Below are 27,290 nucleotides of genomic sequence, written 5' to 3'. Positions count from 1 at the left end.
TGACTTAGATAAATAAAGGTTAAAATGGGTTTCAGTCGTGATTTTACAGCCAAGTAATTTAAACTCCTACGAGCAATACTCTTGGTTTGCAGCGGTGAGTCTACAACAAAAAATAACTTATGTAGAAAGTCAAATCATTTATTCATGGTTCCAATTACATATTTCAGTGATTACCAGCTGAATAACAAACTTATTACAAACAAATGACAAGCGTGCTGCCTCTACACATCTTTCACCTTATCGCCATCTCTATGTACTCCCTCTATCACTTGGCCATATCTATGAGACTCTGTAGGGATGTAGGGACCCAGGTCTTCTCTCCCTGTACGAAGACCACTCCTCTGTCTATGTAGATGACGATACGTCCAAAGGTGTACAGCTGTTTGCCCTCGTGGCGTTTGGCAACCAGCGGCATGAAGACAATGTTGTTCTCCTCCGCCTTGGTCTGGATCAGGTCTTTGAAGTTGGTGGGCAGGCTGGCACCAATGCCTCGCTGCGCCACGCTCTCAGCATCCCGGCGCTCCTGCAGAGCCTCGTACTGGAAGTCTTTACGACGCTCTGTGTGTGTGAGGTATGCTATGTTCTCACGGGCACCAGGCTGCATGTACCCCCCACCTGCAGAAAGAGAAGGGTGCGTGTGTATCATATTAACCTATGCCAAAGGTCGGTGATCAATTCATGTTGTTTGGAACTGTGTGTGTGTGTAATACGAACCAAGGCCAGAGGAGACAGCGCGGTTCATGATGTCCAGAGCTTCGTTGAACTTGTCCTTAACGAGTGGCTGAGCCAGAACAGCATCACTGAATATGGACTTCCAGCCCAGGTACCACTTTGTAATCTCCTCATAGTTAGGACTGTTACTGAGCCACGAACACAGCACCTACACAAACAGACAAACACACAAATCAATTATCTCCGCATAGTTAAGAACATTTACAGACTATTTAGGCCTAAAAAAAAACAGCACAGGTAAACACATCAGGAGTAAGTCAATTATCATTAAGCACAACCTCTGTGCTCTCTCACACACATACATACCTGTAGCCACTTGGAGAAGAAGTGTTTGTCCAGCAGTGATACGAGGCTGGAGGGAGACAGCATGCCCTCCCAATCCAACACCCAATTGAACGGCTCCATCTGCTGCTGGTGAGGATTTATTACCAGCTCCCCCAGACACAGAGCTATAGGGAAGGAGAGTACGAAGTAAGAAACTACTGTTCTACTATCCAGTAATATTTGTCTGCGTCCCCATTTTGGCACCCCATGTCCTTTATAATGCACTACTTATGAACAGAGTTTGTCAAAAGTAGTGCACTATCTTGGGAAGAAGGTGACATTTGGGACGCAGTCAGCGTAGTGTCATTCAGCGTAGTGTCATTCAGCTGGCTTCAGGGGCCACTGAAGGTAAGTGTGTGTATGTTTACCTAGTTTAGGGATTATGTTTTTGACCATGAAGGCCTCCCAGGCACCGGGCGTGAACACGTCTCTCCATGGTTGGAGGATGAGGCGGGCGGAGCCGTCACTCGGGTGCCAGCGCTGCAGCGCATTGGCCAGTTTACTGCGGATGGGCGGGTAGAGAGGCTCCAGCCGTGATTGGAGCAGAGGCAGCCAGGGGTGGAGCCAGGAGTGGATGGGCACTGTGTCTGTCAGGGGGTTCCAGCTATCCACCTATGAAAGAGAAGGAGTGGGGGTAGAAAGAGTGCGTTCATTATGTTTATGGTTCTGGGTAGAAAAAAGTGACATTTTGAGCTACCCCACCAAGACCAAACTACTACTACTTTACAGTTGTGAAATGTTTCTTCCTTTCTTAACAGAAAGCTTGGCACCACATCACGAGACTTCATCTTTGTATCACTGGTATAGCACTGATGCGTGTGTGATTCTACCTCTCTCTGCAGCCTGGGGAAGAGGAGTTGTTCCAGGAGGTGGTTTAGTATCCAGAGGGGCAGCAGAGGGGCCCAGACCTCCACACAGTCCACCATGGGTCCTACCATGCGAGGCTGCCACCCCGACACACACACTCGCAGCACAGGGATCCACACCTCCCACAGCAGCCTGTACACACACACACGTTATATTCACTCGCATAAGGCTTGACATTCTGGTATTTTTCCCACTTGCCCACTGTGCACACACAGACACACACCTCTGAGGTGTGAAGTGGTATTGATTTACCTGTGGTATGGGTCCATGTGTGCTTCAGGGGCGTTGGCGTGGTGAAGCTGATCAGACTCCAGGATGGCTCGCCACTGACCCACCTCCTCCAGACCATATGAGCTGTCCTACAGACAAACAGCACAAACAGCAGGACTCCAGCAGGAGTGGAGGGAACTAGGAGTACATGCAAGTGTTTTCATGCACTCGGTGGTGCTTCCACAACTAAAAGGTGGAGTACGCAAGGGAGTGTGTGTGTGTGTGTACCTTGAGAGGATCCCATGTGCGTAGTTTCTCTCGGAGTAGTGGATGTACTACAGCCGCAGCCAGATCTCCCAAACCTAGAGTCTTGTACTCCTCATAGAACTCACTCTGTAGAGTCTCAAAAACACCAGCACACTCCTAGAGAGAGAGAAAGGGGGAGTAAAATACAATAAAGAAAAGTTTGTACCACAAGGTTCAATACTGGGACCATTGTTATTCTCCATCTTGAAAAATGACCTGTCCCGAGAGAGCACAAACATGTGTACCTGCAGGCTGGGTCCTACCCCGGGTGCAGTCTCCCCGTTCTGAAAGCGATCCACCAGCTGCAGTACTGCCTCTAGCCTCTGGATGGCATCCCGTTCCGTTCCGAGCCTCGTCTGCAGACCGGAGCTCTCGTGGCTTAGAGTCACCACCACATCACGCTCATGCTGCAGACGCCGTGAGGACTACAGACAGACAGGGGAATATAGTGTGAGTTTATATGAGTTTCTGAACTCTGGAAATAGTGTTATAGTAAATCAGTGAGGTGTGTTGTCTCAGAAGCAGAAAGTTGTGTATCCTAGGGGTTAGGGGTTACCTGTAGTATGTCTTGTTCCGTCAGGTCGATCAGTAGTTGCAGGTTGTGTTCCAGCTCTGGCAGGGCAAAGCCAGACGTCTTCTGCTCACGTGTGGCCACGCTCAGTGGAGCCTCCTCTGGTACACTGAGTTTGTTAGTCATCTGACTGTAGCTGTAATACACCTTCTGTTCCCTGCCTGTCATATCTATCACCTAGAGAGAGGTGGGGAGCATTTTTTCTTCTTAAATTATAAAATTCAAGCGTTTAAATCAGTTTCTGGATACTTAAATGTGTAACTGTGTGTGTGTGTGTGTGCGCAAGTGTCCCCCACCTTGACCTGAGCCAGTTCTCCAGCGGGTGTCTGTGTGGTCCGTCCAGCCAGCTTGCCTTTAGCCTTCAGCTCATCTACAGTCCTGTAGGAATACTTTGGTTTCTTCTTCCCTCCACCACCTGCAGGGTCCCTACGCCACTGACCTAGTTCCCTTTGGAACTCCTAGAAAAAGGGGGATAAAGGTATGTTAAATCAAATTTTATTAGTCACATGCGCAGAATACAACAGGTTACAGTGAAATGCTTACTTACTAGTCCCTAACCAACAATGCAGTACAAATAAGAATAAGAAATACAAGTAATTAAAGAGCAGAAGTAAAATAACAATAGCAAGACTATATACAGGGGGGTACCGGTACAGAGTTAATGTGTGGGGGCACCGGTTAGTCGATGTACATGTAGGTAGAGTTATTGAAGTGACTATACAGAGGGGACAATGCAAATAGTCTGGGTAGCCATTTTATTAGATGTTCAGGAGTCTTATAGCTTGAGGGTAGAAGCTGTTTGAAAGCCTCTTGGACCCAGACTTCGCGCTCCAGTACCGCTTGCCGTGCGGTAGCAGAGAGAACCGTCTATGACTAGGGTGGCTGGAGTCTGACCATTTTAGGGCCTTCCTCTGACACCGCCTGGTATAGAGGTCCTGGATGGCAGGAAACTTTGCCCCAGTTATATACTGGGCCGTACGCACTACCCTCTGTAGTGCCTTGCGGTCGGAGGCTGAGCAGTTGCCATACCAGGCAGTGATGCAACCCGTCAGGATGCTCTCGATGGTGCAGCTGTAGAACTTTTTTAGGATCTGAGGACCCATGCCAAATTTGTTCAGTCTCCTGAGTAGGAATAGGTTTTGTCGTGCCCTCTTCACAACTGTCTTTGTGTGCTTGGACCATGATAGTTTGTTGGTGATGTAGACACCAAGGAACTTGAAGCTCTCAAGCTGCTCCACTACAGCCCCGTCAATGAGAATGGGGGCGTGCTCGGTCCTCTTTTTCCTGTAGTCCACAATCATCTCCTCCATCTCCTGTCTTGATCACTTTGAGGGAGAGGTTTTGTCCTGGCACCACACAGCCAGATCTCTGACCACCTCCCTATAGGCTGTCTCGTCATTGTCGGTGATCAGGACTACCACTGTGGTGTCATCAGCAAACTTAATGATGGTGTTGGAGTCGTGCCTGGCCGTGCAGTCACGAGTGAACAGGGAGTACAGGAGACCTAGCACATACCCCTGAGGGTCCCCTGTGTTGAGGATCAGCGTGGCGGATGTGTTGTTACTTACTCTTACCACCTGGGGGCGGCCCGTCAGGCAGTCCAGGATCCAGTTGCAGAGGGAGGTATTTAGTCCCAGGGTCCTTAGGTTATTGATGAGCTTTGAGGGCACTATGGTGTTGAATGCTGAGCTGTAGTCAATGAACAGCATTATCACATAGGTGTTCCTTTTGTCCAGGTGGGAAAGGGCAGTGTGGAATGCAATAGAGATTGCATCATCTGTGGATCTGTTAAGGCGTTATGCAAATTGGAGTGGGTCTAGAGTTTATGGGATAATGGTGTTGATGTGAGCCATGACCAGCCTTTCAAAGCACTTCATGACTACAGACATGAGTGCTTCGGGTCAGTAGTAATTTAGGCAGGTTACCTTAGTGTTTTTGGGCACAGGGACTATGGTGGTCTGCTTAAAACATGTTGGTATTACAGAGTCAGACAGGGAGAGGTTGATAATGTCAGTGAGACACTTGTCAGTTGGTCAGCGCATGCTTGCAGTACATGTCCTGGTAATCCGTCTGGCACTGCGGTCCTGTGAATGTTTACCTGTTTGAAGGTCTTACTCACATCGGGTCCAGAGAGCGTGATCACAGTCTTCCCAGAACAGCTGGTGCTCTCATGCATGTTTCAGTGTTATTTGCCTCGAAGCGAGCATAAAGTAGTTTAGCTCGTCTAGTAGGCTCCTGTCACTGGGCAGCGCTTGGCTGTGCTTCCCTTTCTAGTCTGTAATGGTTTGCAAGCCCTGCCACATCCGACGAGCGTCAGAGCCGGTGTAGTACGATTCGATCTAAGTCCTGTATTGACGCTTTGCCTGTTTGATGGTTCGGAGGGCATAGCGGGATTTTTTTATAAGCTTCCGGGTTAGAGTCCCGGTCCTTGAAAGCAGCAGTCACTGTGGGGACGACGTCCTCCATGTACTTATTGATAAAGCCAGTGATTGATGTGGTGTAATCCTCAATGTCATCGGAAGAATCCCAGGAACATATTCCAGTTTGTGCTAGCAAAATAGTCCTGTAGCTTAACATCTTCATCTGACCACTTTTTTATTTGATCGAGTCACTGTTGCTTCCCGCTTAAATTTTTGCTTGTAAGCAGGAATCAGGAGGATAGAATTATGGTCAGATTTGCCAAATGGAGGGCGATGGAGAGCTTTGTATGCGTCTCTGTGTGTGTAGTAAAGGTGGTCCAGAGTTTTGTTTCCCTCTGGTTGCACATTTAACATGCTGCTAGAAATTTGGTAAGACCGATTTAGGTTTCCCTGCATTAAAGTCCCCGGCCACATCAAGGAGCACCGCCTCTGGGTGAGCGTTTTCCTGTTTGCTTGTGGCGGAATACAGCTCATTGAGTGCGGTTTTAGTGCCAGCGTCGGTCTGTGGTGGTATGTAAACAGCTACAAAAAATACATATGAACACACTATCTACCAAGAGTTGTCTACAGCTTATCATGAGATACTCTACCTCAGGCGAGCAAAGGCATACATCATTAAACCAGGTACAGATGTTGTGCTCACAAATCTAAAAGGACCGAATAGGGGAGAGGAATATAGTGGAAAGGTCATCACTGCATTGTTTATACCTAACCAGTCCCTTTCAGATCTGTGCTCAGACTACAGAAGTGGTTGAGGATGGGGAGAAACAGAAAGAGAGAGCTACCTTCTCCTCCTCCTCCTCGGAGTCAACCACAGGGAAGTCCTGTAGTGACTGTTTGGTTCTCTCGTTGCCGTAGGCGCCCACCGCCCCCTTTCCCTTCCGAAGCTTTGCCTCGATGGGATTCAAAATACCTTAGGAGAGAGGGTTTAGAGGTCAGACCTGAGGAGAGAGGCAGCATTCGAAAGAGGACTTTTGAACCTTAACAGAAGAATTAGCAGAATTCCCCTCTCTCATTCTCTCTCTCTCTCATACTCACCCTGGGCGTTTTTCCCCAGTCCTTTCCCTGGTACATAGCCCATCTTCTGGAGGAGTTTCTGGCCAATCCCCTTGGTGTGTTTCTCCCAAGTGCCCAAGTCTCCTCCAGCTCGGATACCGGCCGCAAACCCCGTCCTCTGGGACTGGCTATTGCCACGGAAATGACCACCCTGGAGAAATCAGACAGAAGAGGGAAAGACAGAGTTAACCATGCAAGTAAGACTAAATCAATCCTCCTAATAATTCTGTCTATTGGTCATTAATATGTGATTCTGTGTTGAACCTTTGATTCACAGAACCTAATGCTCCTTCAAGGTCCCATAAAACACACACCACATACACCTACCGTCTGCAGTTTCTTAGGTGCAATGTCGCGGGGTGGGGGTTGGGCAGGGGGAGTGTTGTCATTGTCAGAGTCATCTGACCCTCCATCTATCTGCTGCTGTTGTTGCTTCTCCTCTGCTGCAGACTTGCGTAGCCCAGCACTCACAAAACTCACAGGGGCAGAGTAGTCCTTAGACCTGGGATTAAGAGTAGACACAGACCCAATGAAGACCATGAGATTGTTACATCCATCTCTGCCACCGTCTCCTCTTTCTGAATGTGTGTGTAGTTCAGTCATCAGCATTTTATCAGGTGGACAGTGTACAGGAACCAGCCTCCTACCTCTTCCCTCCGAAGCTGGGTCTCTCATCGTCGGAGTCTCCCCTCTCTGCCCAGATGCCATAGACGGCCTCCTCTTTGGTCTGTCTGTGTCTGCGACGCTCCGGGTTAAACTCATTGGCCAGGTCCCATTCTGTCACCTCAAACTTCTCTACCTCCACCCCCTCATCCTCCTCCTCTCCCTGCCGTCCGTACAGGTGGGACATAGACATGGCTGGGTCTCTGAGAAGAAAACAGTTATTCAAGCCTTCATCGTTAAGGAATAGTTAACAGAAATTACCCAGTCACTTCCTCATATGGACGATTAAAACGTAGGTAGTGCATACACTGTAGTCTATGGACTACACTTTTTAGAAAGTAACATAGTAACGTTAGGTATTTATTGTCTGGACTTGCTTGCTTTATGGCGAAACAACTGAAGTGATATGACCCTGTTTGCATGCAGAATATACAAGTTGACATTGATAAAGCTGATTTAGATATAGTATATAGTGTTAGCTAGTTATATATTAATTCTAGCTACCAAACTAGCTAGTCTAACGTCGTCATGGGACAGCGGGTTTCCTGCTCTGGCTATGCGTCGTTGGAGGGACCAGCTCGATTTACATGTCTAGGAAAGTACATTGAACTTAATGACTTACCTGAACTGCTCAGTTGTTGCAACTATCGATGAACGCAAAAATATATGGACAATGTGTACCGCTATCGAGCTAGCATTGTAACGAAGACGAAACCCCAAGTACTTCCCCTTGACAAATATTACACCGGAAGCAAAATGGGTTTGCGTGCGCCACTTTCAAAACAGTCCCCCCTGTGTTGCCAGAAATACTAGCTACTAACTTTGTTTTATTCATTTTCCCTACGATTATACAATTAGTGACAGTATCATTATCATAAATTCATGAGTCTTATACCTGTGTTGGTTAGGTGAGCTGTTGTGTGGATGTAGATAAGCGAACTATTCCAGATGCCGAACAGCGGTGAGGAGTGGCAGGTGGCCCGGCGACGGAAGGGAGCAGGCCGCAGAGGGAAGATTCCTCACACGGCCTGTCATGAACCTGGACACGCCGACGCTGTGGACATAGATAGGACCAAACAAAGGATCACAGAAACCATGTAAGAAGAACAAAGCTATTAAAATCAAGGATTATCCTGACTGTTCCCATATGTCATTCACTGTACTGTATTGTACAAAGGTGGACAGTAGGCCTATCTAATCACAGCAGTTGGCACAAAAACATAACTGTGTTTCTTTATTTTTCCCATTGTAGGGCTGAACTGAGGTGTGCAGACTTCTGGTTTGAGTGGAGAGGTGCGTAACAGAACTCTAATGGATGATCTTGTTCTGTATCCGGTCCCATTTGGCCAGTCCCATAACTTCCAGCCTCTACCAATAGCGACACAATAAACCTGAAAGAATTGGATAAGTGTAAACACTATGGTAATAGAGTTCTTTCCTTTCTCAGATCGACTGACGACTGTGGCTAAGGCAGACTCCCCAGAGGTTGGAGGGGACCCAGCAGCAGGCTCTGACCCAAGACCTGAGGGTGGGGACCGGGCCCGGGAGGCCCCTAGCGGCCCACTGGAGTGTGTGTGTTATGGTCTGGGCTCCTTCTCTTGCTGTGTGACAGCTCGTTACCAACTAGCTATGCTGCTATTGATTCTGGAGTCACTACAGGTACTCGTTCTGTCTCTCAAGACCTAAGACACGGCCTAAAGACACCGCTTCACTGTATTCCTCCTGTCCCACTCTAGATTCCCATGAAGAAGTGCAGTGTGTAATGGGAAAGGGGGATACCTGGTCAGTTGTACAACTGAATGCATTCAACTGAAATGTGTCTTCCGCATTTTACCCAACACCTCTGAATCAGAGAGGTGTGGAGGGCTGCCTTAATCGACCCTATATTCCATACTATACTGTGTGTAATGTATACTGTATTCCTGTCTAGATCCCTATGGAGTGGTGCAGTGTATACGACCCTGTGTTTTCCTCAGGGGAGATGGAGGTACTGAGACAGCTTGGCCTCAACGTGCTGACTGAGAACGAGGTGTGTGTGGAAGAAATACAGAACACAATTTTTGTCTCTGCAGATGGACTAATGAAATGCTATTGTATTCATGTGTGTGATGTCATTAGGAGGGGAAGCGAGCAGTGTCGAGGCCAACTCTTTTCTACCTGATGCATTGTGGGAAGGCTCTGTACAACAACCTGCTGTGGAAGAACTGGAGTAGAGATGCACTGCCTCTACTGACTATCATAGGAAACAGCTTTGCAGGCATACAGGACAGGTGTGTGTGTGTGTGTGTGTGTGTGTGTGTGTGTGTGTGTGATCCTCTAACGATCGTCTTTCCTTCAGGATGATTCAGAGAGAACTCCAGAGAGACTACAGCTACATAGCACACGTATCCTTTGAAACTAAGTACAGTGTCATAAGAAAATAGATATACAATAGAAATGCAGTATAGCTACATATGATCCACTGTCTATGGAGTTATTTGACCCTTAACCCCCCCCTGTGTGTGTCAGGCTGTGTGTGTGTGTGAGGAATGGCCCCTTCCATGCCCGTCCCGACTCCTGGACATCTTCAATGACACTGCCCTCATCACCTTTAAGCCCAGCAGCCTCTGCAAACTCCCACAATCAGCCTGGAGGGAAGCACCAGAGCCCCAATACCAACACTGCCCCGATCTGGAGATCATACAGAGGCCCACAGAGATGAGAGGGGTGGAGGATGAAGGAATCACTGTGGACTCTGTGGTTCCCAGTGAAATGAGAGGATAACAATGATTTTTTTGTTGCCCTTGTAATCCTTTGGTGGGACATTTTCTTTTTGGGGTAAATTTATTTTCAGGGTGGAAAAATGGGTTAAGCTTAAACTTAAACTAGATATAAAGTATGTAGAAAAGTCAATGAACATCTATATTTTTTAATAATATAATCTTTGAGAACTAACAATCACCAAAATAAAAGCTAGACAGGGAGAATTGAAAATTCCAAAAACTGTATTCCTTTTGTTATTATGTTTGAACAAAAGAACACAGCATTATCCATGGTGAAATGCATAGAATTGCAGGAAACTAGCTTTAAAACTGCAACATTGTCTCTCAGCTCCATGGCAGAATATATAGAATCGCAGGAAATTAGCTTTAAAACGGCCAAAAACATTCTCCGCTCCATGGAGACATTTGTTGACTTGCAGGAAATTGGCTTATTTTTTGATACAACGCCAAGATAGGGTCCTCTAAAATGTAGCCACGCCGACGGTCATCTGTGCTCATTACTACAGCAAACCACGCCCACCCCTAAGCCCCTTTTTGATCCAGGAAAAACCCTGGATAGGATGGTGGATACTGGACATAAGCCAAGTCGGATTCACTTCCACAGTTGGAAAATCTGGCAGAAGTGTGTGAGTGCTGTGGACCTGTGTGTGTTTGTTGATATGTGGAATGTATGTATGTTATCAAATTTGGAAGAAGAATACATTTTTTTTTTTTAAAGAACAATTACCAGACTGCCTCTTTTTCCCAATGTTTTTATTATTTTGGTTCAGTTGTGTTCGTGTAAACATTCAGTTTTATGCTGTTATAACATTTGATTTATCTGTAACTAAATTAGACAACAGCAGTAAGAAAAACACTGGTTTGTTTAACAGTCAAGAGTAAAAATGTTTAATATTGAAAAAAAAGCAACACAAAGTGTAGCCCTCTCTCAGTATCCCTAAAGAAACCACCAGGTCAAGGACAATGGTACACTTCTATATTCTCTTTCTGCTTTTGTTTTTCATCTCATCCTCCACAGCTCTCTACTCTAAAGATTCTGAACCAGCTGAATCAACAGCACCGTTAATAAGTTACCACCTTGTTGGCAGCTGCCTGTCTGTCCTATGACTCCTCTCTATGGTCATTTGCTCTTTTTAATTATTATTATTTTTTCCTTTATTTAACTAGGCAAGTCAGTTAAGAACAAATTATTATTTTCAATGACGGCCTAGGAACGGTGGGTTAACTGCCTTGTTCAGGGGCAGAACGACAGATTTTTACCTTGTCAGCTAGGGGATTTGATCTTGCAACCTTCCGCTTACTAGTCCAATGCTCTAACCACTAGGCTCTTATGATGGTCCCTCCCTCTCTGTCTTCACTCTGACACCACTGTTCCATTAGCTAGCATCTTGCCCGCTGCTGTGTGTAAATAAACCAGTGTTTATTTTGTTTGGCTGATGGTCGTCGAGGAGTCCCTGTTCGCAAAGACCTCCTGAGGCTTGGTCATTGCTGGTGCTTGGCGTTCCGTTCAAACCGCTGACCTTATCTGACGCTGGCTTCTCATTGGCTACCTCCACATCGTTGTCTGATTGGTTTCCCTCTGATTCTAAACCTCCATTTTGTCTCAGACTCTGACTGTCCTCTAAACAGTCTCTGACTGGCTCAGTTTGCATTTCCTCTGTAGCCATCAGGTTTGCCTCTCCATCCTCTGTCCCTGTGTGCTGCTCAGCCTCTGGGGCAGCTCTGTCTTCATCTCCATCTCTTTCACTGGATTCTACTACAGCTCCACTCTCTACTGCTTTACTCTCTGCTGCTGACCCCTCTACTATGCTCGTTACTACTGATCCCACATCTACGGACCAGTCATTGGCCTCCAGTTGATGGCTGTCCACTGTCTGTTTGTCGGCTGTGTTCTTCTCTGGATCTACCTCTTCTGGGAGCTCCTCACTGGTGGTCTCCTGGACTACCCCATCCTCCTCTTCCTCTCTTTCAGGGGTCTTCACTTCCTTTCCGTTCACTGTTTTTGTGTGTGTGTTGTCTGGTTTGGCATTAGCGGCCTCCTCTGCCTCTCTCTGTTCCATCAGCTTCTGTTTGAACTCCAGGAGCCTGTCACTAAGAGACCAGACCACGCTTAGATTTGTGTCTGCCAATATCATTTTGGTAATAAATGAATACATATATATTAATACAATTGGTTACCTGTGGCTTGGTGTCCTGATGCCTGTGACCAGGGCCAGCTGCTCCAGAGTGGTCTCAGCTGAGGGAGACAGAGACTGCCCCTGGGGAGAGAGGAGACAGGCAGAAGGGAATTTAATGGTCACCTTCTCTGGACCTTTATTTAGTACACAAAGAGAACAGAATAAGGTTTATTACCTCAGCTGTGAGCGGGTTCCCGCCTTGCCTCAGAGAGCGTTCCACACGCACTGCTTGCTGGGTAATGGAACGCAGGAACTCATAGCTGCAACGTCTCTGGGGGTGGTCCTCACCATACTGACAGAGACAACAGGGTTACACACAGACACACCTATGTGAGAATGCTGTTAATTGACTACAGCTCAGCGTTCAACACCATAGTGCCCACGAAGCTCATCACTAAGCTAAGGACCCTGGGACTAAACACCTCCCTCTGCAACTGGATCCTGTACTTCCTGACGGGCCGCCCCCAGGTGGTAAGGGTAGGGCAACAACATGTCTGCCACGCTGATCCTCAATACTGGGGCCCCTCAGGGGTGTGTACTTAGTCCCCTCCTGTACTCCCTGTTCACCCACGACTGTGGCCACCCAGAACTGTGTGGCCAAACACGACTCTAACACCATCATTAAGTTTGCTGACGACACAACAGTGGTTGCCTGATCACCGACAACGATGAGAGCCTATAGGGAGGAGGTCAGAGACCTGGCCGTGTGGTGCCAGGACAAAAACCTCTCCCTAAATCTAAGCAAGACAAAAGAGCTGATCGGGGACTACAGGAAAAGGTGGACCAACAGGCCCCCATTAACATCAACAGGGCTGTAGTGGAGCAGGTCAAGCGTTTCAAGTTCCTTGGTGTCCACATCACCAACGATCTGTCATGGTCCAAACACAACAAGACAGTCGTGAAGAAGGCACGACAAAACCTTTTCCCCCTCAGGAGACTGAAAAGATTTGGCATGGGTCCCCAGATCCTCAAAAAGTTATACAGCTGCACCATCGAGAGCATCCTGACTGGTTGCATCAGGGCCTGGTATGGCAACTGCTCGGCATCTGACCGTAAGGCACTACAGAAGGTAGTGCATACAGCCCAGTACATCACCAGGGCCAAGCTTCCTGCAATCCAGGACGTATATAATAGGCAGTGTCAGAGGAAAGCCCATAAAATTGTCAAGACTCCAGTCCCTCAAGTCATAGACTGTTTTCTCTTCTACCGCATGGCAAGCGGTACCGGAGCACCAAGTCTAGGACCAAAAGGCTCCTTAACAGCTTCTACCCCCAAGCCATAAGACTGCTGAACAGCTTCTACCCCCAAGCCATAAGACTGATGAACAGCTTCTACCCCCAAGCCATAAGACTGATGAACAGCTTCTACCCCCAAGCCATAAGACTGCTGAACAGCTTCTACCCCCAAGCCATAAGACTGCTGAACAATTAATCAAATGGCTGCTGGACTATTACATTGACCCCCCAAAAAAAAATTTTTGTTTTGTTCACTGCTGCTACTCGCTGTTTACTAACTATGCATAGTCACTTCACCCCTATCTACATGTACAAATGACCTCTAACCTGTACCCCTGCACACTGACTTGGTACTGGTACCCCCTGTATAAAGCCTTGTTATTGTTATGTTATTATGTTACTTTTTATTATTTTTTACTTCAGTTTATTTGGCAAATATCTTCTTAACTCTTCTTGAACTGCACTGTTGGTTAAGGGCTTGTAAGTAAGCATTTCACGCTAAGGTCTACACTTTTTGTATTCGGCGCATGTGACAAATAAAGTTTGATTTGACACACACACACACACACACACACACACAGAGAGAGTATGCTAGGTACAGACCAGGCTGGTGAAGGCAGACAGAGCTTCTTTCTCGTGGTTCATGGCAGAACGATAGTCTCCCACTCCACACATCCACTGGGACAACAGATGCTGACTGGAGAGATGGGGGAGATAGAGTGATTGCGTAGTGACTTGGCTGATTGGTTAATTGATTGATTGGTTGAGAGAGTGAGGGATTTAAGCACTTGATACCTGAGAGCAGTGTGCATGTCGGTGGGGCCAAAGAAGGAAGTGTTGATTTTGAGTGCGTTCTGTAGGAACTGCCCTGCTTGTTCGCTCGGCAACACCAAACCTAGACAGCTCTGAGAGAGAGGGAGAGCGTTTAGTCTCCTCTAACAGGTCTTGGGGGTGTAACAGTGTATGGGTGGGTTAGGGTATGGCAGACTCACTTCCAGTATAACGGTGTAGGTTTGGAGTGTAGCAGACTTACGTCCAGTGTAGCGGTGTAGGGGTGGTCCTCTCCATGGACTGTGAGCATCAGGAGACGGGCTCTGAACAGACACCTCTGAGCTAGAGCAGACTCTCCTCCAGCGAACACATACACCGCCAACAGAGCCTACAGGACACACACCTCATTCACTTAGCTAAAGATGACTCGGATGACAAATAAATAAGGTATACAAAGGCCAACTTGTTGTTTATTGATCCTTGGGAGTTTTGATATCCCCAGAGGACGGTGGTGCTTTGGATGAGTAGTGGATGACGATGTGGTACTTACATATTGTTGGATAGTGTTGGGGTGGTCAAAGCCCAGGACTCTCTCACTAATGACCACAGCCTTGAGCTGAACACTGCGGGCCTGGTGGGTTGTGGGTGGGGGTAGAGAGGCACAGGATAATAGTGAGTTACACAGCCGTACAATCCTATGCCTTACATTTTGAGGCCATAATCTGAGGTGTGTGTGTGTATATACCTCTGTGGGCTGGCCTTGTAAGTAAGCCACTCTGGCCATCAGGCTTAGACAGGAGCAGGCCTCCGCGTTCAGGTCGTCACACACACGACCAAACAGATACGCTGCCTCCTTCAGACGCTCATAGGCCTGCTCCATCATGCCTGGGGGACGGGAAAACATACATATCACATCCGCTGGTGTCAACGACAGAAATACACACACCAACAAACTCTAACCAGGTGTGTTGAACCAAGCAGTGACCCGCCCACCTCACCTTTCTGAACGCTACTCTGAGCAGCTCGGAACGCTCGCGAGGCATCGTGTGTCGTCATGGTGACATGCTTGACAACAGGAAAAATGTTGAGCACGTCGTCTGGACCAATGGGAGCCTTAGTTCGGTTGTCGAAGAAGTACTCTCTCAGTCGCAGCTGAGGGACACACATAAAGATTGTGAGGTTTGTTTGAGAAGGTGTGTATGTGTGTGTGTACTTGCGTGTGTGTGTGTGTACCTGTAATCCAGTCTTCAAACAGAACTCTCTAAGCAGGGAGACCTTCTGCAGCCCATACGTCTCTACTAGTTGGTCAGCAGTGGAACTGCACCACAGAGACACATAAAACATCAGCTCACACTAACTACTGGTATTATTATACTATCATAATCATTAGGTGACAACGCAAGGAACTGTACAAGTAACAAGTGATGGACTAATTTATTGATTAATCGATTGATGACTAATTCATTAAATGTGCCAACCCTAGGCCGTGAGTGATGTCATAGGTCTCTGCTGCGTCCTGGCCAATCAGGATCCAGAGCTCAGCTCCACTGAGCGCACTCCAGGCAGTGCTGTCTGAAGCTCCTCCCCCACGACCCCGCCTCCTGGACCTCTTCTTAGGCTCCTCCCCTGTGGGGGCAGTGCTGTAATGGGCAACCAATAGGCAGCAGAGGAAGTGACTGACAGCTGCAGAGAGACTTGACACCTCCACACCCTGTGGACAGAGGAGAGGAGGTTGTTATGGTTACAGACAGTATGATGCTTTCCCCACACCCAGTCAAGGAACTGACCCCAGACCAGTTAATAAGGACTGTGATAATGACACTGTAATGAGCACTGTTTCAGTACCTGCAGGAAGTTGTTGAAGATCCTTCTGGAAGAACGAACCACAATCTCTCCAACAGCTAGCCTCTGTAAGAGAGAAAAGCGAGGGTGCGTGTCGTTTAGAAAATCCCTATCATCACAGCGCGTATAAAACATTTATTAGGTAGGTGCTTAAATTTGTCCTGTTTCCCACATGTATAGGTGGGTATTATACACATGTGTGAGTTAGAAACTCCCCCTGAGACTGGGGTCGTAGTTAGCCAGGGTCTACCATTATCAACAACAACCCTGAGTAATTAGGGTTTAGTGCCTCACGGAGCATCAACAGATTTTTCACCTTGTCCATTTGGGGATTTGAACTAGCAACCTTTCGGTTACTGTCCCAACGCTCTTACCGCTAGGCTACCTGCCACTCCTATATATATATATATATATACATATATAAGCATATATCCTCAGAACAGCCTCAATTTGTCAGTGCGTGGACTCAACAAGGCGTCGAAACTATTCCACAGAGATGCTGGCCCATGTTGACTCCAATGCTTCCCACAGGTTGGCTGGATGTCCTTTGTGGTTGTCCATTTTTGATACACACGGGAAACTGTTGAGCAAACCCAGCAGCGTTGCAGTTTTTGACACAAACCGGTGCCCCTGGCACCTACTACCATTCCCCGTTGAAAGACACTTAAATCTTTTGTCTTTCCCATTCACCCATTCACTTGTTAAATACACTTCAATCAGTGTAGATGAAGTGGAGGAGACAGGTTAAAGAAAGATTTTAAGCCTTGAGATAATTGAGACATGGATTGTGTATGTGCCACATACACAATCCATGTCTCAATTATCTCAAGGCTTAAAATCTTTCTTTAACCTGTCTCCTCCACTTCATCTACACTGATTGAAGTGTATTTAACAAGTGACATCAATAAGGGATCATAGCTTTCACTTGGATTCACCTAGCCAGTCGATGTCATGGAAAGAGCATGTTCCCAAAGTTTTGTACACTCAGCGTATGCATATCTTCGAGTGCCGTTGCGTTGTGTGTGAGTGAGTTTTGAGTCTGACCATTATATGTCTAAGCCGCTCCTTGTGTTCTGATTGGCTGATGGCCTTGGTCAGCTGGCCGAGGTAGCGGAGATTGATGCCCTTCTGGTGTAGCGCCTGCTTCAGCGTAGCGCCATCTAGAGGCATCTCACTGCCCTGCAGGCATGCCTCCACCTGAGACACACATACAGCTAGAGTAAGAGACAGGTTACGACAGGTTGATAAACTGAACTCCAGGAATAGAGAGCTCCTCCACTCACGATGGCAGGTATCTGTTGTGTGATGATGGAGGCTGCAGCCTCTCTAAGTAGCCTCTCCTGCAGCCTCACGGCCTCATGGTCACTCTTGGGGAACGTCACGTCTGAACATACAGAGAGGTGAGACAGAGACAGGGGCAACTTTTACACTCTGATATGCCACAGCAGTGGTTTTGTCTCAGCTGTATGGGGAAGGGGAGGGTGTGTGTTGTGCGTGTTCGTGCATGTGTGGAGCAGATGGGATACCCGAGGAGAACACGCTGGGGTTGAAGCGCATCTCAAAGATGATGTCACTGACTGATCCCACATCTTTACAAGCACCTCTCACTGCATCTGTACCTCGATGGTCACCTGGTAACACATACACACACAAAATAACATGTCAGCTCTGATAGTCTTGAAATCGAGAGCAAAAATAAAAACGGCCTTTCCTCACCTGCTTTCACACACTCCTCCACGCCTCCATTCTCCTCCATCCTTTCTTTGCAGCGGCGAGTGAACTGGGACTGTCTGGAACAGAGGGAGGGAGGGAACAATCTTAGAAACAACACAATACAAAAAAAACATTTAGAAATGTGACTTACTGCAAAGTTACTGTAAAGACTGTCCCACATGCATACAGTACATAAGAACTATTCCTACGGTATAGCTAACTAGAGGTGTTTTGTACTGACTTGTCCTGGATGAATGCCTGCAGCAGCTCTGGTCTTAGCCTGCAGAGGCCATGAGGGAACTTCCTGGGCAGACCTGAAGTGCTCTGGTACTTCTCTGGCCAGCCCTCCTCCCATGACCCCTCCTTCTTCTCCACTTCCTCCCTCTGCCTCCCTCCCTCAGGGCAGTAGTTGGCATCGGCCGGCAGGCTCCTGAAGAGGTCTAGCAGGTAGAACCTCCCATCAGCCCCAAGCAGCCCCTGGGCGTCAAGTGCGGTGAACAGAGGCACCTGGTGGCCGTTGGGCCCCACTACAGCGTGTCTCTGCAGGCTGAGGCCTTTAGCAGCCTGAGCCAGCAGCTCCAAGAGACAGCGTCGGTGGGGGGACTCCTGGGGCCCAGCGCCCACCCCGTACAGAATACCCCTGGGGGAGAGAGAGAGGAGAAGGAGGGAGAGAGGGGGAGCGTGAGGAAGGGAGTGAGAGGGGGAGAGAGAGATAGGGGGAGAGAGAGGGAGTGGGTGAGAGAAGGTAGGAGAAGGTGAAGGTGGCATGCCCCCGACAAAGACGAACTGCAGGTAGATGCAAACACTGTCCTAATTAAACAAATCACTGGGGAGCATATAAAAGCTCATGTTTATGTTCTTATTGAGTTGTACCTGGTAGGAGCAGAGGGGCCCTGGTCCTGCTCTGGGCCCTCCAGGCCAGGGGCCAGGCCTTGGGCAGACAGACGTATCCCCCTGTAGTCCACGGTGGCGGTGGGCAGGGTGTGGAGGCCCTGGAGCACCCCCTCCAGGTCACTGTAGGACTGTACACCTCTCAGCTCCAGCCTCTGGGCCACCCTGGGAGGGAGGAGTGTGTTGTTATACAGCAGCATGATGGGTTCAACAGGATTGTTTCTATGATTATACACTATGAAAAAGACTGGTCATTCTCTCGCTACATACAATGAGATCCGCTGAAGACAAGCTGAACAAGATCTTACCTGCGTCCCTTCTCGCCCCCTAATGCCATCCCTGCTCCTCCCTGGCTCAGGAACAGCCCGCCCCACAGGAAGGCGGGGTCATCAGGGCCTCCACTGATTGGCTCTACACAGCCGTCAATAACAGTCTCCGCACCCTGGGCCACCGCCCACACAAACGCACTGTTCACCTGAATGAGAGAGAATAATGTATTTTCTAGAAATGTCTCAATAGCCTTACAGTTCAAACACAGCAGCATGACAGATCCTTTTTTGAGCGCAACAATAACAGCTTGTCAGCAGTGAATAATTCCCGGAGGACTCCTAGTGAGTATGACGTGTGCGTACCTGTAGTAGAGCTCTGTCTCTCTGTAGTCTCTCCTCCTGACTGCCCTGAGGCAGATCTCTGGCTGCCTGCAGCTCCTCGTTCCAGTCTGGAGCCTTTACATCACAAACACCAAATCAATCAGTTAATTGGTCAGTCAGTCAGTCACTTGGTCGATTGGTTTTTCGTCCGTCCTTTGGCCTAAAAACTGAGAAGAGCTGTTAAACTCTGTGTGTGTGACACAGACCTGTGTTCCAGAGTGTTGATCCAGTCCCAGCCTACTGAGAGGGTTTCTGTGGGAGTGGGAGGCTGATGGGGGACCCAGCCAGCTCAGTGTGCGGTAGGGAGTCAGCATCATTTCTACTGGGCGCAGTTGGGGCCTACAGGGAGACAGACACTACATTACACATACGGAACATAGGGTCCGTCACTGTGTGTGTGTGTGTGTGTGTGTGTGTGTCTGTCTGTTACCTGGCTCTGAGAGTGGCGAGAGCCTGTTTGAAGGCAGGACTGATATGAGAGAGCAGGTCAGTGAGGCAGTGACTGACTGGAGAGGACGAGGTTGGCCGAGGATCAAACACCTCTACTGTAGACCTAGAACACACACACATTGCTGTTGTCATTGCTGTGATAATAACAATATGCAGCTGAGATATATTGACTGAAATAATCTCGTATGGATAACATGTAGAGTGGGGTTCGAAATGATTGACACCCTCGATAAAGATTAGCAATATTGACAGTGTAAAATAAATAATTCACATATTGAATGGAAAATTATATTATGTTATACTCATTCAAATGCTCAAAGAAAGAGCAATTGTATTAGTATAAAATAATATAATTTCTCTATATTGTTGCATAAAATATAGCTCAGTAGTTGAATAATTTATTTTATACAGTCATTATAGTTCATCTTTATCAAGTGTGTCAATAATTTCAGACCTCAACGTATATGCTTGTTACTTCTGAGAACCTCACCTATTCAGGAAGAATCCTCGTGGACAGGATGTGATGTCACACTTGCGACTCTCTAGGGTCACTACAGTGATGTACAGGAAGTCCCCTTGCAGCTTTCTGTGCCCAGGGGGCGGGTTCCAACAGCTGAGTGACAGGTCCTGCAGAAAACTGGGAACCTTCGGAGAGAGGCACAGAGTCAGAGAGAGAAGTGTGTGTGTGTGTGTGTGTGAATGTGTATGTGTGTGTGTGTGTACCTCTGGCTGAGTGTTGTGAGGCAGCATGGCCAGTAGTGGTCTCTCTGTGGCTCCAGGGAGGAGGTACTCAGGAGGAGCTCCATCCTGATTGGCCGGGTCAGTCTTTGTGTTGCTGGACGAGCGTTTCAGGCTTTTCCCATTGGTTTGGACAGAAGAGTCTACAAAACATGCAGAAAGAGAGGAGAATGGGCAATATACTTGTTGGTCTTCTAAGCTGTACGAATAGAGGGGCTCTTTTTCATGGTCCTTCGAGCTGGATAGCAACAATTACCCTGGAAATATGAAAAGTGTGCGATTCCTTACAGTGTGTGTGTGTTGGTGTGTGTTAATGTGTTTAACATGTGTGTACCTGTAGAGTGTGTGTGTGTCAGTGAGTCCAGTAGGCTAGGTGATCGTCCTTCCATCAGAGCATCGTTTGGTCCAACAGCTCTCAGCAGCTCCAGCACACGAGCCAGATGAACCCTTGCAGACCTGGGGGAGTATGGCTCTGGAGAACAGAGGACAAAAGACAAGCCATATTCCAATGAGCCCGATGGTTAATTGTTATAGTTCTACTTGCACTGACCTGTCCCGCTGACACACACACACACACACACACACACCTCTCTCTCTCTCTCGACTCTCTACCTCACATACACACACTCTCTCTCTCTCTCTTTCTCTCTCTCTCGACTCTTTACCTCACATGCACACACAGGCATAGACCTGCCCTGCTGCTGGGTTTTTCCTTGGCTGTTTCGTATTCAGACAGAAAAGCAGTCTGGTTGGCAGAAAGGTTATCCCTGTGCCAAGCCTGCTGCTTTGATGTTCTCAACCCATACAAGACTTTGATGTTAACTGAGTCAGGAGTGGTAGAGAGAGAAAGAACAAGTAAATAAAATAATGCCTTTCGTGAACTAACACTCGCACTTGACCTTTTTTCTCCCTTTACTAGCTCTGACTTTGCTGGTAGCTACAGTACTTTACTGAGGAGAAATGTACTTACTTACGATGAATGCACTAACTGTATGTTGCTCTGGATAAGAGTGTCTGCTAAATTTCTTACATTTAAATTAAAAAAGGCAGAGGAAGAGAAAGAAAGAAAGAAAGAAAGAAAGAAAGAAAGAAAGAAAGAAAGAAAGAAAGAAAGAAAGAAAGAAAGAAAGAAAGGGGAAGACAGAGAGGCTAAGTCTCAAATAGTACTCAGACAGTATATGGTAGGCCCTGGTCAAAGGTAGTGCACTACTAAGGGAATAGGTTGCCATTTGGGATGTAACCATGGAGACAGTAGTATTGTATGTAAAGTAGTTCTTCTCCTACCCTCCATCAGGCGGAGCGTGGCTCCTGGTTTGAGGTTCTTCAGGCTCTGCAGCTCTGTCAAGGGGTCAAGGGTCATCCCGGAGAGGGCCAATGAGAGGCTGGAGCGAGGAAACACCTCCTCTCTCCCCAACACCGCCATCACAGCCTCCTGAACCAGCCAGAAACCATGGACCTACGGAGATACACACAATTATTGTATTTTTTGATCATAAAGAATACGGTTTTGAAGTGTCTGTCCTATATCTATGAGATATAAGAAAGCTCAGGAAATATTTTAGTTTTTTGGACACATATTGAACCTCTTATTTTTGTTGGCACAAAACTACCTCCATACTTCCATTAATTTGCATGGGTTACATTCAGATGAATCCTGTGACACTTGTGGATGGGTCCTAAAGCAAAACGGAGAACACCATCGTGTTCGTGAGTCTCCCCTTTCCATAGTGGCGTTATATTAGTTTGTAGTCCCAACGGTTCTAAAGCATTTTCAGAGAAACACCACTGTAGCTCCAGTGCATTTTGTATTATTCTGTATGTGAATCCGAGACATTCTATTTAGTTTGATATGTTACATTTGGTATGGTTACATAAGTCCCAAAGGTTGCGAGTTCAAATCTCATCAACGACAACTTTAGCATTTTAGCCCGGTAGCTACTTTTCAACTACTTACTACTTTTAGCTACTTTTCAACTACTTACTACTTTTAGCTACTTTGCAACTACTTAGTATGTTAGGTAACCTTAACCCTTTTAGCTAATCCTTCCCCTAACCTTAAACTTAACCCTTTTAGCTAACCCTTCCCCTTCCCCTTTAACCTGACTCCTAAACTTATGCCTAACCCCTAACCCCAACCCCTAGCCTAGCTAACATTAGTGAGCTAGCTAACTTTAGCCACCTAGCTACAATTCGTTTTTCAAATTCGTAACATATGATACGTTTTGCAAATTCGTAAATTATTGTACATTTAGCAAATTCATACACATATTGATTCAAATTAATATACACTTTCACAGGTTTGGCCATACATGCACATACATGTACTTGACTGGTCCTTACACAATATATAGTGGTCCTTTAGAATAGTTAGTGGGTGAACTTGGCATTATTATACTTAACAAGTTTGCATTTCGCTACACCCGCAATAACATCTGCTAAATATGTGTATGTGACCAATACATTTGATTGGATGCTTCCACATTTAGGTTGGCTGTGGCCTAATGGTATGTAGTCACTAGTGTGATATGAATTAATGGTGTGCTAATTTTGGTCCCTTTCACCTCTTGTTCCACCCTCACTGCACGTCTGTACCTGTTGTGGTACTATTGAATGTCCCACCCTACACTCCTGCATCCATTTCCTTCAGATGTGCATAACCTGAAGGACAGGGGGCTCTGGGTTGTTTAAAGGTTCAGGCCCAATGTGTGCGAATGTGTAGTGTGTGTGACTGTCAATGATTCATTTATATATACACTATATATTTTAAGCTATTTTGGAAACTATAAAAATTCCTTGATTAACGTCTACATTCGTTTTGCCACATTTATTATATTACAGACACCTTAATTCATACCTTTTCATTATATTATGAACGAAAATAATTTTTTTAAATGAAAGAATATATAAAAACGTTTTCCTTAAAGTACAATTTTTTGGGGTTTACTAATGTCACTGTCTCCACTACAACAACAAACATACTTCAATGCATTTAATACTGTAGAATTCCATTAATACAGCTGACAGGTGGCGTCAAAGCCTCTCAATTGCCAATACATATCATCACCAATCCAGAGTTGATATAAATCATTGGTTACTATGTGTTAGTGTCTCTCTTTCTTTTACCTGCAGCTCAAATGGTTCCACTCCCGCCCCCTGGACCTTCACAAGGAATGATGGGTTTTCTTCCTCCTTCATACCAGCAGCTGTTTTCCCATTGGTCAGTGTGAGTGTATCTGATTAAGGGAGGGAATGAACATGCCAATCGGATCATTAAGAACAAACCCTAACCCCTGGACATGTTCAGGTGAATTAAGGTCGCAGAAACGTTGTATATCAGACTGCGTTGCAGTGGGATTATCATTTTTTTCAATATGTCACAGTAGCCAGCTATAGTGTCGCTTTGAGAGAGAGTGAGTGTGTAGTGTGCCAGAGAGAGAGAGGGGAGGAGGAAAGGAAGAGGTTCCCTACCTCGACACACAGACAAGAGCAGGACCCAGCATGTGTGAGGGGTGGGTCTGTGTCTGAGTTGGCAGTATTTGCCTAGAAGCAGTGATGTCACCTCAGAGGTAAGGGACTGCCACACCCAACCCTGGCATGTGAATGCCTACACACACTCACCGACACATAGTCACACAGAGACACACACATACACCGACACTCACACTCACACACCATACAGTCCATGTCAGACACAGACCTGAACAAGTACTGCAGCATGCACAGTGCGCTTACACACAACCTCTTAAGGTGTCAGTCCCCGAAATTGGGCACTAGAATTATATGTATATGTTTACCACCGTTTTATAAGTCAGAAGACAGAAATCCAGACCTTCCTAGGACCATTAGGTGTGGCAGATAGCCTAGTGGGTAGAAGCGTTGGGCCAGTGAAAGATTGCTGGATCAAATCCCCGAGCTGACAAGGTAAAAAATCTATTGTTTTGAGCAAGGCAGTTCCCCGGGTGCCGTGGATGTCGATTAAGGAAGCTCTCCGCACCTCTCTGATTCAGAGGGGTTGGGTTAAATGTGGAAGACACATTTCAGTTGAATGCATTCGGTTGTACAGCTGACCAGGTATCCCCCATTCCCCATGTAAAGGTCCTCTGTTGAATAAAATGGTATTTGCCTCCCTTTGGTGGTCCATTTATATCACTTCACTGCGAAGTCACGTCAAAGGGACGGTCCTTAGAAAAACATGTATCCTGCTCAACTGCTTCACGACGCAGACATGGCAAAGAAATGGCTGAATTTGTCTCGAGCAGGTGGATCTAAATACATAACTTTCATACCTCTACGATACAGAATGTGACCTACACACTTTCTTAAACTTACAAGTAAAGAAGTAATTTTGTGAGGTAGTCAAAACAAAATTGTTTTATGGTGAAAGGCAGACACATTGCATAGGGTCAGAACGACAAAATCGAGCCATTTACAAAGCCCTTCTCCCCTTGTCTATAGGAGGGACGCACGCTGTTTAAGTTTAATGGCCCAAATGTTGATTTAGACGTGCACACATTGAAAAGATTTTGACTATCAACAATGTCATGATATGTTTGGTAAAGTAATAAAGAAGGTGAAATATTTGGGGTATATGTTCCTCAAACAGATTATAACTATATATGGACATATAATAAAGTATGAAAAAGCTTATTCATTCTTTATTTGTCATATCTTTATATTTGTTTATGTTTTATTATACATTTATTGTGTATTAGATGATATAGGTTGAAAAGTGTTTTTTTCTCAGACATAAATAAAGAACATTTTGACGTTTTTGCTGAGGAGATCTTAGTCGCGCAATTTTACATCTAACTAAGATGTTTGATGCAGTGCTTCTCAAATACAAAATGTGCATGAAAACGAGTCGTCTCTCGTTGAATTAGAACAAAGACTTTATTGAAGAATTCCTACTGTTGACCAATCACCTACAAAGGGGTGTAGACTTCAGCTACCGACTTCAGCTTGCCTCGAGAAAAAATGTTGGGTGCCTGAACGTCTGAAAAAAACTAAACGAACAGAAAATGTCACAAAATGTTATCATTAATATGCAAAAACTCTTACGAACTGTTTCAGCTGAGAATCATGCAGACCCCAGTTAAGTTATCTTAGATCAATTCTGACTCTATTGGCTACGGCGTCTCAAAACGGACAATAGTACTATTGTGGCTTTTTTCTCGTTTTTCAAGGGAAGCTGCCAGCCGCCAGCCAAACTGAAGAACTGACGCTTTACTCCCCTCGACTCCAGAGGCAAAGAGCCACCAGACCTGACGCCAATAACATCTGCCCTCCTCTTTCACACACACACACACACACACACACCTCTAACATTCCTACTTGATGAAAAGTTACACTCCCATCACATTCCAGATTGAAATCTCACTAGAATATATTAGTTTTGACCTTTTAGTGTCTAACCAAGTCTTAACAATTATACAGCTCTGGTTGTACCTATATATTAGAGGTACAACAGTGTCCAACATTATGGGTAACCTTTACAGTTGAGTTTTGAGATACCAATCTGTCAATCATCTGGTTGCCCCCGGGGATATGCCTACTCACAGGGGAGATATGCCAGGGAAGATAACAACCCCCCCCAACACACACACAGACACACACATCATCAGTCACTACACAGGTATGGGATTCATGAGAAAACACACAAACACTATCACTCATTCTATACGCACCACCCCTGTATTGGGTGAGTGTAACACAGAGGCAGATGTGTGTGTATTTAGTTACCTGGGTCATTGCCATGAGAAATATGCTCACTACACAAGTATGGAAGGAGGGGTGTGTGTGTGTGTGTGTGTGTGTGTGCCAGGAAGAGTGCCAGGAAGAGGGAGAAAAGCCTCCCTTGGAAAAAGGGCACAACAAACTGTAGCATGCAGAGAGACATGTGGTGTGGCGAAGAGGAACAACACAGAGCAGAGATTATGTATTAGGTACATTCCTGCATCTCCTAGGAATATACGTAATACATACAATTGTTTCCTTCAACAACATGGCTTAGTAATTGGCAGTGTTGAAAACTGTACTCTCTATATAGGATTTGTGTTCCCTGCAGACATAGTCAGGCTTCCTGACTCTACTCTACCTGCCTTTAACAATGCCACACTGTTAGTGTTGCATTGGCAGACCAGACCATTTGGCAAGACAACAACAGTTTGACAGAGAGAACCAGGCTGGAACCAGGCTACAGCAGACCAGCAGTGCTACAATAGCCCCTTGTAGGGCAGTCTGGAACAGCAGAGAAAAAGAGAGAGACCATATGGAAAAACAAGGAAGTGGGGGAAAGTGAAAGAGAGAAGAGTGTTGTGAAACAGACACCAGAGCAAGGCTGAGCAGTCGTGTTCTTTCTCACCTGACGTTCCCTGATCTCCTGCTCCTCCTCTCTTCACTTTGTCTTTCATGTCCAATTTCCTTTTTTGCTGTTCCCTCACTCTCTTGTTTCTCTGTGCTGGCACGCGGTTGCTCTCTCAGACTTGCTGTTCCCACTCTCTTCTCTTCGTCCGGTCAGAGTGAGATTGAGTATGTTTAGGAGTTTGTAAGTGTGTATTTGTATATGCAGAGTGTGTGTGGGAGCAAGTGAAAGAGTGTAGTGAGTTCCACCAAGCTAACTCTGCTTATCGGTTCCCCTCTGGAAGATAACCACACCCTCCTATTACTCAACTCTCCCCTTCCCCCTTTCTGTAACTCTCTCTGTTTCTCCCTCAAAGCTGCTGTGCCTCGCCTAGGTGTTGAAAATGGGTGTCTGCTCAATCTTGCTCTCTTCACTCTCTCTCCTTATTCTTCCCCCTCCCCCTCTACCCTCACTCCCCCTCTTTTTCTCTCTGCCCTGGAGGAAAGGTGTGATCATGCTATCCACACACACCCATCAAACTAATCACACACACACCCAAGGATGTGGGAAAT

The 27,290-nt window shown here is 46.5% G+C and overlaps 3 protein-coding genes across 4 annotated transcripts; 1 reads left to right on the top strand and 2 right to left on the bottom strand.

The window, feature by feature from the left end:
* Positions 1-124: 124 nt before the first annotated feature.
* tfip11 (tuftelin interacting protein 11) lies at positions 125-7,870 on the bottom strand. Its single transcript, XM_029638014.2, has 15 exons — positions 7,772-7,870; positions 7,134-7,352; positions 6,814-6,988; positions 6,469-6,637; positions 6,216-6,343; positions 3,307-3,468; positions 2,996-3,187; positions 2,685-2,864; positions 2,422-2,556; positions 2,176-2,282; positions 1,887-2,055; positions 1,425-1,668; positions 1,039-1,181; positions 715-880; positions 125-615 (listed from the first exon to the last, which is right to left on the bottom strand). Exons 2-15 carry the CDS (start codon positions 7,340-7,342, stop codon positions 266-268), a joined length of 2,529 nt encoding a protein of 842 aa, XP_029493874.1. The 5' UTR covers positions 7,343-7,352; positions 7,772-7,870; the 3' UTR covers positions 125-265.
* A 63-nt stretch (positions 7,871-7,933) lies between these two features.
* On the top strand, positions 7,934-10,623 carry srrd (SRR1 domain containing). 2 transcript variants are annotated; one of them, XM_029638015.2, is made up of 7 exons: positions 7,935-8,246; positions 8,402-8,442; positions 8,597-8,808; positions 9,080-9,178; positions 9,268-9,419; positions 9,488-9,533; positions 9,658-10,623. In XM_029638015.2, the coding sequence occupies exons 1-7, from the start codon at positions 8,098-8,100 to the stop codon at positions 9,910-9,912; spliced, it is 954 nt and encodes a 317-aa protein (XP_029493875.1). In that variant the 5' UTR covers positions 7,935-8,097; the 3' UTR covers positions 9,913-10,623. The 2 variants fall into 2 exon arrangements, with proteins under 2 accessions (XP_029493876.1, XP_029493875.1); XM_029638016.2 differs by lacking the exon at positions 9,080-9,178 and having other exon boundaries at positions 7,934-8,246.
* A 24-nt stretch (positions 10,624-10,647) lies between these two features.
* LOC115111679 (clustered mitochondria protein homolog) lies at positions 10,648-27,087 on the bottom strand. Its single transcript, XM_029638011.2, is given in 29 exon segments — positions 10,648-11,389; positions 11,391-12,002; positions 12,090-12,169; positions 12,264-12,380; positions 13,927-14,020; positions 14,119-14,228; positions 14,357-14,482; positions 14,645-14,725; positions 14,840-14,979; positions 15,093-15,246; positions 15,328-15,412; positions 15,573-15,805; positions 15,940-16,002; positions 16,981-17,133; positions 17,220-17,320; positions 17,463-17,567; positions 17,653-17,726; positions 17,891-18,289; positions 18,523-18,705; positions 18,849-19,015; positions 19,173-19,265; positions 19,397-19,529; positions 19,621-19,743; positions 20,131-20,285; positions 20,364-20,521; positions 20,713-20,850; positions 21,663-21,834; positions 23,502-23,611; positions 26,740-27,087. Coding segments are annotated over 29 exon segments (4,266 nt in total). The 5' UTR covers positions 26,789-27,087; the 3' UTR covers positions 10,648-11,331.
* Between the last annotated feature and the right edge of the window lie 203 nt (positions 27,088-27,290).

Source organism: Oncorhynchus nerka, linkage group LG27, assembly GCF_034236695.1.
Source record: "Oncorhynchus nerka isolate Pitt River linkage group LG27, Oner_Uvic_2.0, whole genome shotgun sequence".
In the NCBI taxonomy this organism is placed as follows: Eukaryota; Metazoa; Chordata; class Actinopteri; order Salmoniformes; family Salmonidae; genus Oncorhynchus; species Oncorhynchus nerka.
The sequence above is the reverse complement of the archived record's forward strand: the minus strand, read 5'-3'. Positions and strand labels throughout refer to the sequence as shown.